This window comes from Urtica dioica, chromosome 7 (assembly GCF_054948205.1).
Source record: "Urtica dioica subsp. dioica isolate 48M chromosome 7, U.dioica_male_clone48M_v1_H2, whole genome shotgun sequence".
NCBI lineage: Eukaryota > Viridiplantae > Streptophyta > Magnoliopsida > Rosales > Urticaceae > Urtica > Urtica dioica.
Window position 1 is genome coordinate 44,491,077 of NC_142762.1, and position 12,268 is coordinate 44,503,344.

The following is a 12,268-nucleotide window of genomic DNA, read 5'->3' on the forward strand; positions in this document are numbered from 1 at the left end:
CGTTGAGATTCCGAGAGTCAACGCCAATATTTTTTTTTCTCGATTTTCTTTCAATAACCTTCACACATCATGTCTTTTAATTCAGACATGATTGATAATAATTTTTCTCAAAGAGTCTCACCAAAGCTGATCACAATTACATCGTTGTGTCAAGAAATGGTGACACTTCATATCGTAAACATTTGTCTCGTTCATAGACCCTCGTACACTACAACAAATTTCACTTTTAGAAGTGACAACTTTGTTTTAGAAGCGAATTTACTGCTTTTTAAAGCCAAATATAAGCGACTTTTTTACCTTTTAGAAGCGACTTTTTTGTCGCTTCTAAATGTGTTATTTATACTCGTCAAGGCATACGCCGCATCAGCGTTGTCCCAAGTAAATCTCTACACGGATGTTGCATGTAATAAGCTCTGATAAAGACTTAGTCAGTAATAGCTCATTCTAAAAGGGTGTTCATAGGCTTTTCCCAAGTATGCATACACTTGACTAAGAGTGACACGTGCACCTGAATACTAACACGACTCATAACATAGCCCGCATCATTTTTATCCTCTCGTGATTTACATACAACACGTTGCAAGTCCCACCAGTAGAATTGACTATCGCGTTGGAGAACATCGTCAGCCATCATAGCACGATGATGCCATTAAAGTCTTTCATCTAGAAAGGGTGTCGGGTTGGATAAATTTACGCCAAGGTACCCCGAATAGAAATCGATGAGCATCTGACATGAAACTCACTGACTTCGTGGACATATAAACTCCTTACCAACATATCCCACAAAGACTTCTTCGTGATTTTCAGAAGACTTTTCTATAGTTACACTTACACGTCTAAACTCCTCAATGTCTTCCTACTATATTGGCCTATAACAAAACCTCTAGCTGAGTCATCACTCTCGATCGATCATAACATAATATTAGTTGTTATTGAGGTCGTACGCCACACAAGTTGAGTTTGAAGAGGGTATATATTCAAAACCTTATTCCTTAATCGTGACTAATCACAAAGATATTGATTTAATTATATTCCAGAATATATAGATTCCGTATAAAATAATTAATAAATAAAAATTAAAAGTACTTATAAGATGATGTGTTAATCGATTGATGTTGTTGAATTCTTATTACATTCGATATATGATATCAGAACACACAAAATTGAAAATTCCATCAAATTAAGTGCACTTAGAAAGTCAACACCTTAAGGGATTCATATTTGGAACCCACAATAGTAACACCATCCAATCAAACATATTTTATAAAAAAAAAATGAAAATGACACCTCAAATTCTTTATTGTTGACGTCCATTTTGCTTACCATATCCAATTCTAAAAAAATGTATTAAAAAAGTAGATATTCAAATGGAACTAGACGTCTTCTTTCCTCGCGTATACAAGCACAAGTTGAAAAATTATAATCATAGTTGTACATCACCACTCCAATTAAATCTTCATAACATGAAATTAAATATCCATCTGTGACGCACATGATGATTTAATCATTTGAGGTCAAATAAGCATTGCGGTGACTCGTAGTTGGTCCCCCATATAAAACATATACAAGAACTTACATTGTCTTTAATCTCTCAAATAATTTTATTTCATCACTAAATTCAAAGAGAAAAGTGTACATATTTGCAGCGATGAAAAACAAAAATAATTTTATATACAGGGTGAGTATCTAATGTGACTTATCCATGTAAAATGTTCAATAGAAAATAGGAGATATAGGTCGGTCGAACCAAATTCCGAAACAAGACGAACCTATTTTCAGATGACGTCAACTGAAACTCTATGAGCCCTTTTCTCGTTGTAACTGAGAAAGTATTTTTAAAAGTCTAGATTGATGATTAATTGAGTAATAAAGTGATGGCGTGTGCGTTTATTTTTCCAATTCCTAAACATAAAATTAAAACTTACCATTAACTGGCGTGTCACTTTGACATTTTTAAGGTTGGTATATGCCAAATTTTAATGAACACACTCTTCACAGAATTACGTCACCAGTGAATAATAACAACAATAATAATAATTAAAATAATAATAATAATAATATTCGTTCGCATTAATGCGCTTTGATATGTTATTTGGGAGAAAGCAAGTAATTTGGCATTAGTACACCTTGTTGTGCTAGAGAGAATATTAGCTAGTTTTATACAGGGATTTTATTTCAACTATTTTTCCATATCGAATAAAAATATATAAGACATTTTAGAACAATACATAGCAGTTAAATGATCAGAGAAAAATAATAACAAAGGAATGTTGAAATAGTTTTTGAAAGCATGTAATATAAACCAAAATATATTCGATTTAAATTTGACGACCTAATATATGTGTGTGTGTGTGTGTGTGTGTGTGTATATATATATATATATTTTAATATATAGCATAAATAAATTTCATATATGTTTGGGGATATTATTTTAAATAGCATAAATAAATGTTCACATATTTGGAATATTGATTTCGATTAATTATTATATTTACAAGGTAAAGAAAGAGTTAATATTATTAATCTCAGCTGGTTGAGAAAATCATTTTTTACACCAACAATACACAAAATACTTTATTTTTTGTGGTTAATTTCAAGTAATAACATCATTTTTCTGAGTAAAACTAATCTACTGCCAAGAATAATTTCAATTAATCTTTATACGAGTTCTTAATTTTGTGGCCTTTTTAGATTAACCAACAGACCTACCCATATAAATTCACGCGGGATTAGTTTCATAAAAACTTGAACTATCAAACGTTTTCTTTCCTTCATGCTCAATAAACAAAATAAGTTGGAAAAGTACAGACCATAAATAGTTATATTTATAATTTGAGCAGTAGTTTGAAGTGCAAGTTTAGACCTTTACAATTTCAGATATCACTTTGCGTGGGAATTCCTTAAACCATGTCCACTCAAGTTAAGGAAATTCTAGTCCTACCATAGAACTCTCTTTTAATTAAACAGCTGTGTCAATATCTAGTAATTGCTGATAAGGAAATTATGTAAATACCTTTATTAAGCCAATGGACTTGTGGATCACAATGTTATGCAGCGATCGGAGGAAGTTTTTCTTCTTTCTTTTATGTAAAATGAAAACGGTGGGACCCAAAGTATATATATATATATATATATATATATATATATATATATATAGGACTTTGTAGTGTGGTCTATATAAATTGTAAAATATTTAACAAAATAATAATAAAAATAAAAAGAATTGTTTTTTGGTGCGTTGCACGTCAGCCATGGGCTCGGAGGACTTTGTCCTCCGCCATAGGAAGTGGGTTCCACGGCATCACCACCTATTTTCCGAATTAATTTTTTTTAATAATTAATATTTTTTTAGGGATTTTACATTATTTACTAAAGCATGAAAACGACAACATCACATTCGTTTCGCCGCGTCCCAATAGCACATGGACTAGTCCCACTTCCACCAGACGTAAAATGAGACATTATATTGCTAAATGAGAATAGCTATATATTGCTAATTCATCATCATATGCGTATTAATAGTACTATTCTATTTCTACCCTCATACGAAGATGGCCAATAAACATAATTATAAGTTGAGTGACACTACTGACGATGGGAATATGTTACAATATATAAATATAATATATTGTTACTACTTTCTTTGTTTCACAATAATTAATAGATTTTACTTCCGTCACCCTCCTCCAAATGATACGATAATTGGCAGACCCAAGTTTTCTCTTTTTCTTGTCTTTGTCACGAAGTTTTCCTTTTTCATAATTTTCAATGAAAAGAAGTACAAAACCGATTACGTAATACATGCAAGTTGGTTTGGTGATTTTGAGGCTTTTAGTTTATTAAATAAGAAGACTTTGTATTATTAGCAACATTCATTGTTCTCGAAAAGTAACTCTCAATCTCGAAAGTATGTGTGTGTCTGAGAGAGAGAGAGAGGAAAAGGAAACAGACACTTAGTTTGGGTTCTGGGTATGGTAATATTTTCAAACATGTCAAAGATACTATGAAAATAGAAAATATTCCACTACTGACTGCACGAGAGGCTAAGCCTCATAGGGCATCACATGAAAATCACATACATAAGACGTGTCTTTTTAACCACCCCATTTACCACCTTTTCCTGGTATTATAATTATTTGAACTCTTGATTTATAGATGTCGAATCTTTTCCTTTATTTTAAGAAGAATAAGGTCTCATCAGAGAGCTACTAAACTGAGTCTCAAGTCCCGAACAAATTTTTTGCATACCGTTACCGTGTCAAGTTTTACTCACTCATAGCCAAAGATTAAAATACTGAAATCGGTATCGATATCGAAGTTATGATTTTATTGATATATCGATTACCGACGAATATATCAATGAATATCCAATAACATTTTTAATATCGACTACCGATAGTACCGATGATATATATATATATATATATACATATATATATATATATATTGATCCCATATATATATATATATATATATATATATATATATATATATATCGATCCCGATTAATATATCGACAAAAATCCTATAACAATTATAAATAATATATATATATATATATATATATTCAAAAGCTTGATTTTTTATTTTACATATATATATTATATACATATAAATAGGTATTGTCATATATATTTATATATATTATAAAATATAAATAAGGAAATATTGATAATACTAAATAAAATTAATAAATAAAAGATATAAAGAATAAGATATAATAAATAAAAAATAAAGAAAAAATGAATTGTTTATTTTCTTTTATTAAAATAATTTAAATTTGGACAGTATTTTGTCGATATTTTGGATTTTTTAACTATTAAAAAATATCGATAATTTTTCGATGTATCATTGATATTTTAACGATATTTATAAAATGATAACGATTATAGCTGATAATTTATCGAGACTCTTCAAAAAACAATATATCGTTGATATTTTGAACCTTCCGTCATCAGAACTCTTATTTAACTGATACGTGATATAACAAAGGTAAATATATAAAAAAAGGTAGTTAAACTCATCTGTCTATTAAATATAGTCAACAAAACTTATTACATTACATTGATAAAAACACAAATGATAACAATGGCAATACTCAATAGTATAATAATTTAATAGAAGGTATACAAATATTTTAGGTTGTTGAATTTAGAGTTGGTAGCATTTAAATAGACACCATCATCAACAGTTATAACTTATAAGCAAGCACTATATGAGAAGAAGAAAATATTGATAAAGTATCCAACATATTGACGCATAAATGAGCTAAAGTGGAATGGTAGAAATAAAAAATTAATGTTAACAGATAATCACAGATAAATATTTTGACCAACAAATTAAACTGTCCTCAAGTTTCCCTCCAAACATTAGGTCTGCTCATACACCCATAAATGAAAATACACCCTGCTTAAATTTTATTTTTCTCCACATCTCCAATTATTCTATCATATAATGATATAATAATAATCCCAGATTTCAGCTATTATTAAATGTGCTCACCTAATTTTCTTTTCTTATAGTAGTAATTTTGAAAAATGGGAAGTAACTATTAAAATTAATTTTTTTAAGCCGGCTAGTTTCTCATAAAAGCAATAATTTTTTTTACTATATAAAAGCAATAATTAATATAGTAAACGCAGTAGACGGCCCTAGAAATATTTTACGATCTTACCTCGAATTATTTATATAGAGGGGGCGTTTTAATAATTACATAATTGAATTAAGAGACAAATTTTCAAGGTCAATTAAGACCTGCCACTAGGGTAGTTTGGCTCAAGTAATAGCTATTTCAGAGCACTTAATGATTATGAAACAAGCACTTATATTACACCATTGTAATTCAATACGCAAAGACTAAACGCCCTATATGTCCCAATCAAAATGGATACAATTTTCAAAAAGCTTGGCAGTCAAGCATCGAATTCATTATGGAATTTCACAGGTCCAGACTAAAGTATCACACAAAAACAGGATTAGGATTCCGTGGGCCATAATTTATTCGCTATCGTACAAATGTGATAAAAACTAATATTTCAAAGAGACAAAAGAAAGTACATTTATGATATCTTGGAAGGATCCTTCAAAAAAAAAAAAAAAAAAAAAAATCTTGGAAGGACGATATGTTACTTCGCACAAAAACTAGCCGAGTTTAAGTCCACTCAACAAGTAATCTAATCTGATATAAAGTTTTTATGCTCATCAAACTCTGTACTTCTCAAGGGAAGAGAAACAAGAAAATATTTATAAAAAAAACACATTACATTACGGCTATCAAGTAACCAACGCCGAGTGGCTTATAATACATTTGACCAGAAAGTTAATCTTGCTAGATAGGAAAAATTTATCACTGCATATATTTACATATATAATCCTCTTAATGAACGAAGTGTACAATCTAATCTGATATTGACACCTACGAATACATGACAGCTTGAATAAAACCCAAAACCAAAGCCAGACCAAACCAAACCAACCAAAACGTTTCCTAGTAATCTAATCTGATTCTCTTCTCCTACTGTTAACACAAACCAAACCGTTACCCTTATTATTAAACCATGGCTTCACAAACCAAGAAAACAATCAAAGGATCAGACAAAGGAAAGAGAAAGACTCTCATATCATTTTTGTTGTTAGCTAATGAGTTGAAGCTTTACACTTGGCCCGGCTATATCATGTTTGCATGCGTGTTAGTTGTACGACCTGGGTTTTGATGCTGGTCTCTTTCACCTGATTATCAGCGCACCCGTTTTCAGATTTAGTCTCATTAGATTATACAGAAACTGATTTCCTTTATTTTCAGGAATCTCTAGAACCTGAAGGAGATATATAACTGACCTGAAGAGCTGCGATGGTTGATAATAGAATTTTGCAGTGACTAAGCGAAGCACGCTCCTTTGCCGTGAGAGTTGAAAGCTCTCCGACTGAAGAGTTCACTTGCTCAACCTAACAAACCAAAAAAGTGTAATCAAGTCAAGTGCCTAATGGTATCACAGTACTAGTGAAGGCTCAGAGAGCTTTTGTCGGCATAGTGTTTTCAAAGAAAACTTTATTGTGGTGATACTTGTAGCTATTCAGAGAAGATGATTGAATCGATCCCATTTGAAAGATTATAAATGTGAATAAATGGCATGACAAACAAGTTAGAAAAAAAAAACCCTGTTTAAAGAAATATAGTTCAATGGAAAATGATTTCAAAGATCATGTGAATACAAAAGAATCGTGTAAATGAGATGAGTTGAAAGATGAATACGTTGCAAGGTTACAACTCAATGCTCAAAACAGAACAGAAAGTGCGATATTCTTCTATTAACACACAACGGCATTAGCATTAAAGAAAATGTAATCAGAGGGATATTCTCACCCTTGGCGACAACAAGCTTATTGAAGATACCATTGCCTGCAACACATCAACTGCCGAACAAATAGCATCTTTTACGTCCTGTATCTCTGCCTATAGAAACCAAAAGTGCAGAAGAACTTAGAAGTCAGAATTACTAAAAGCAACCAACCTGAAATATGGATCCTCATAAGGATGATCCAAGTTAGTCTAAATATGAAAAATGGTAGAAAAGGAGAAGCTAAAGAGGTAAGAAGGTAAAACATAATATAATCCTCGTACCCTTGCACCGCCAATAACTGGAAGGCGTAGAGTGCTAGCCCTCAGAGATTCAATGGCTCCTGACAATGCTCCCGTATAAGCCTGGTCAACGAGTGACCACTCATCCAAATACACCATCTGTAATCAAGGCAAAACAATCAATTAAAACCCCTTACGTTTTGTTGCACTAATCAGTCTCCTATTCGTGTTTGGTTTCGGAGATCGAACGGACAGATAATGAAAAAGAGAACTGTGTGAGATATATCTAGTGCTTGATTGCTATTGATTTTACTGCTATTTGAGTATGATTTTCCACGAGTATAACCCAGTGGTAGCCATGACCATGAAGTACAAGACAAGCAATCTCTAAAAATTATAAAATAAATAGATACACTCAAGTTCGTTGAATACAAGCATAATTTTAACAAAAAATTGGCTACATAAGCCACCTAAACTATAGGAATTGTAAATTAGCCAATCTTTGGTAAATACTTTGTAAATAGCCAACTTGCATATGTGGCAGCCTATTAACTACCTAAAATATATGTTTGACTGTGTTAAATAAGTCTTTTATTAATCTGTTAATAAGTTTACTTGGCTATTTACAAGAAATTAACTAAAGGTGGGCTATATCTCAATCCACTATATCCGTGTGGCTATATAGCTTAATAACCCTAATTTTAACTGCAAATAACTAAGAAAGGCAGGTTTGAGAAAAAAAATTCGACTGAAATTGTTCTGAAATCTTGAAATTGTGGCAAGTAGTCTTACTTGCCCCTTGAGTATAGAAATTAGCTTCAAAGTCTGCCTCATGAATTGTAATTCAGCTCTTTTGGCTTTGACAGATTCTCGGAGTTTTCCAGTGTTAATCCAAGCACTATAAAGGCTTTCCTGATGCAAAAAGAAACAGCAGACGATAACATCCCTTCAGAGGAGAGTTAATAAAGCATCAATATAGATATTCCCATCCCCACAATGTTACTTTACGTAATTATATATTTATTTACTCTTATATCAGCACAATGAAAACGATAAATTCATCAAGACACATATTAATAAAGTAATGTTTTCTTCTTATAAATGTAACCCGTTGGTGGTGAAATATGACTGTTACTGGACAATCAAACCACCAGGTGCCTATGTTCATCAAGTCATGGCCAAATACTAACCTCGTTTCGTAACTGTGCTAAGTCCATGTCTAACCTCGTATAAAATAAACAGAGAAACGGTCTATGAAAATACAAACGTAGGAATAACACCATTCCCTTTCTACACTAGTTTCCAGTCAATTATTAATTACCCAACTCATCATTAACTGTGAGTAATAGTGAACTTAGCCTAAATGTCACTCTCCTGGATTGGAAAAAAAAAATCCCTTTTCTCGTATATCAATCTAAGAAATGCAATTCGTACAGTCTACTTGTTAAATATGCAGAAATCTTTACTAAGATTAAACAAACCCCTTTAAACAAATCCCCTTTACCCCCTTGGCCCTCACTTGCATTTCCTAACTAAGAATGAGCTTTTTTAGATGTATTTTTTATTAATTGCCAAAAAACAAAACGGTTTTCCAATCCTTCCATAAGTGGTATTTGATATCAATTATTGGGTCACACATCGCAATCAACTAGATAAATTCACGTAAGGAATCATCACATTAGGAAAACCCAGCTCCTTAACTAGAAGAAAGGCATTAAAGCAAGTCCAAATCAGTGAAACTGAAGAATATCAAACAGTGTGGTTAAGCTAGACAAAGAGTTAAAAACAAGAATACTGATATAAGCATCTCAATCAATCATGAATACCGAGTATTACCTCTGCGTTCAACTTCTGTGCGGAGAGCGCAATATCAGCCCTAGCGTTCACGAACCGCCATTGCATGAGACGGTTGTACAACAGTCTTAATACATGGGCGTCCACTATCCGATTCTCCGCCACCTTTCCCCTTCTCAAGTCCGCCGCGAAGTTCAGAATCGACGGCGACGAGTAGTTGCCTCCGCTCACTCCCGGAACCAAGCTCCTCGCTCGAGAAGGACTGATTCCCCTCGACGGCGTCGGAATCATGGCCCTGCCAGGCGAGGCCGGCCGATACGCCCCTCGGGCCGGCGAGGCCTGTCTTCTGACGCTCACCACAGAGCATTCCATTGACAATTTCTTCGGAGGAACCATGAGGTTTGAGCCCGTGGCAAAAGCTCTCACCGCCGCGACAGAGATAGGCTCTTCCCGAAACCTGGCCGGAACCACGAACCCCCGTGAACCACGCCGCCCTAGACTTCCGCCGGAGGAAACGCTCTCGGAATCTTCAGAAGCTGACTCAGATCCAGTCGCGGGAGAGTAAACCTCCCCGGCGTAAGAACTGACTCCTCTTCCCACATTCGCGCCAGATCCACAATTCCCGCTCCTCCGCTCTTCGTCGAAGCTGAGGCTCCTGACGGCGCAACTCGGCTGCGGCGGCGGCTGGCTCAGCCGCCCCGGCCACCTCTGCTGCTCGATCGGCGTCGCCGCCGCTGTCCTCCTCCTCTCCGGCGTGCCTCTCCTCGCGCTCGCACAGGTCATCGCCGATGACGGAGCCGGTTTCGCCTTGCTGACCTGGAACGAGAACGATCCTCCCTGAAACGAGACCGATAAACTCCTCGTCGATGTGCAAAGCATCTTCTGCGCGGAAGAAACTTCTCCGCCGCCGCTCCAGTTTCTCGAATCGGAAGCGCTCGAGTGCGGTGTCACCGGTCGCCGTCGCTCCGCCGATTGAGACCGTTTCGCTGCCGGCGATGGAGTCGGAGCCATCTTGCTCGGCGCCGGCGTTCTCGAGACAATCGGCGACGGACATCGCCTCGGGTTGGAAGAAGCGGAGAGAGACGGCGATGGCGAAGAGGATTGATATCGAGACGTGACATCGCGAGGCTTCGACCGGCGAGGCTGCGGCGGCGGAGGAGGAGCGAGGGAATTCTCCGGCTCCGACGGAGTCAGAGGAGGCCTAGTCGTCCTTACTCTTCCGCCTCCGCCTCCGCCATGGGAGAGCGGTTTAGGGTTTGGATTCGTACGGACCGCTGCTACCATTCTCGTGGTGCACATTTGGAGTCCACTTCGTCTTCAAATCTCATTCTTCAAAATATCAAACACAATCTTAAAACCACCGAAACCAAACACGCGAAACAAAAATTTGAGAGAGAGAGAGAGCGTAGTGGTATTAATTGGAAGGATTTCAAAGAGTGAGTATGAGAGAGAGCCACCAGCAAATATGACCGTTACGGACGACGGCGAGAGAGAGAGGGAGAGAGTTTGTTAATGCGAGATTTAAGAGAGCATAAGCATAACTGTCGTACTCGTACACTACATATTTCTTTTAACTAATTTTCTTCTTATTAAGAGACCCAAAATAAACTACCCTTCTACGCGCTACATTGGGGATATTGTAACACACGCGATCTGCTTTTGCGAATCGAGGGTGTTTTAGTAAAAGTTGATTTGGCACGTGATTGACACGCTCGATGATTGAATGGATGAGGAGAAAAGCGAGGGAGAGAATAGTCAGGTATTGCTAAGGTTATCGATCGGGAAATCGGAAATTCATTAGAAAGGCGTGATGCTGACGTGGATACTTTAGAACCGTTGGATTTTGTGGTATGTGGAGACGTGTGAAGTCTTCGCAGAGACGTTACGTAAACGACACAAGAATTTTCGCATTTAATTGATTTTTTCTTTTTTGCGGATAGTGATGGGATTAAGCAAAATGGCCGTTGTAATTTGGCGTCGAATGCTCAAAAGTCTGACCAAATTAAGGTTTGTTGAGCCTACTAATGACATAATTAATAGAGTATTAATGTAAATTTTCTCGTGAGTATTTATGTAATTTTTGTGAGCGGCTGCCTTTTTATGAAGATTTACTTGCTTGTTTCGAAATATGAAAACGTATCATTCTATGAACCTACAATTTGAGTTAGAAAATAGTTATAAGAAAGAAAGAAACGAGAGACAAAGAAAGTTGAAGGCTTAGAAAGCATATTTTAAATTTTAATTTGTGGAAGCCATGGAAAGAAAAAAAAATCATAGACTGCAATGGTAATAAATAATATTAAAGTTGACCATATGGAACTCGTAAAATAGAATTCTTTGGTCCCGTCTTATATTTTGCAGGAAATGAGAGTCCCGAAATCATCAAAAGCGATACCAGAAAATCCGGAAATCGTTGAATGCAATGATAATAGTTAAAGTTGGCCATGTAGAATTCGAAAAATTGAACCTCCTGGTCCCATCCCACATTTTGAGGGAAATGAGACTCTCGAAATCTTCAAAAACGGTACAAAGAAATTCCAGAAGCATTTTCAATGGTGCAAAGAATTCTCGGTACTATATTTCGCGGTTTCGGGATTCTCATATTTTTTCTTTTATTTTAATCATGAATACAATTGAAAAAAATTGGCTACGTAAGCCACCTAAACTATAGGAATTGTAAATTAGCCAACCTTTGGTAAATAATTTGTAAATAGCCAACTTGCATACGTGGCAGGCTATTAACTACCTAAAATATATGTTTGGTTGTGTTAAATAAGGCTTTTATTAATTTGTTAATAAGTTTACTTGGCTATTTACAAGAAATTAACCAAAGGTGGGCTATATCTCAATCCACTATATCCGTGTGGCTATATAACTTAATAATATCTGTATGAC

The 12,268-nt window shown here is 35.2% G+C and overlaps 1 protein-coding gene across 1 annotated transcript; it reads right to left on the reverse strand.

The window, feature by feature from the left end:
- Positions 1-6,179: 6,179 nt before the first annotated feature.
- Positions 6,180-10,906, reverse strand: LOC149391997 (QWRF motif-containing protein 2-like). The gene is made up of 6 exons (XM_089620390.1): positions 9,416-10,906; positions 8,372-8,491; positions 7,622-7,738; positions 7,364-7,453; positions 6,838-6,945; positions 6,180-6,729 (listed from the first exon to the last, which is right to left on the reverse strand). Exons 1-6 carry the CDS (start codon positions 10,670-10,672, stop codon positions 6,673-6,675), a joined length of 1,749 nt encoding a protein of 582 aa, XP_089476516.1. The 5' UTR covers positions 10,673-10,906; the 3' UTR covers positions 6,180-6,672.
- Positions 10,907-12,268: the final 1,362 nt, after the last annotated feature.

What these genes read in the sequence shown, in the direction of transcription:
- LOC149391997 (XM_089620390.1), bottom strand. Translation starts at nt 10,672, where the DNA reads ATGTGCACCACGAGAATGGTAGCAGCGGTCCGTACGAATCCAAACCCT. An exon ending in TTTCTATACTCAAGGGGCAA is followed by an intron (nt 7,739 to 8,371) that starts GTAAGACTACTT and finishes CCTTGATTACAG; the next exon opens with ATGGTGTATTTGGATGAGTG. An exon ending in TAAGCTTGTTGTCGCCAAGG is followed by an intron (nt 6,946 to 7,363) that starts GTGAGAATATCC and finishes TTGGTTTGTTAG; the next exon opens with GTTGAGCAAGTGAACTCTTC.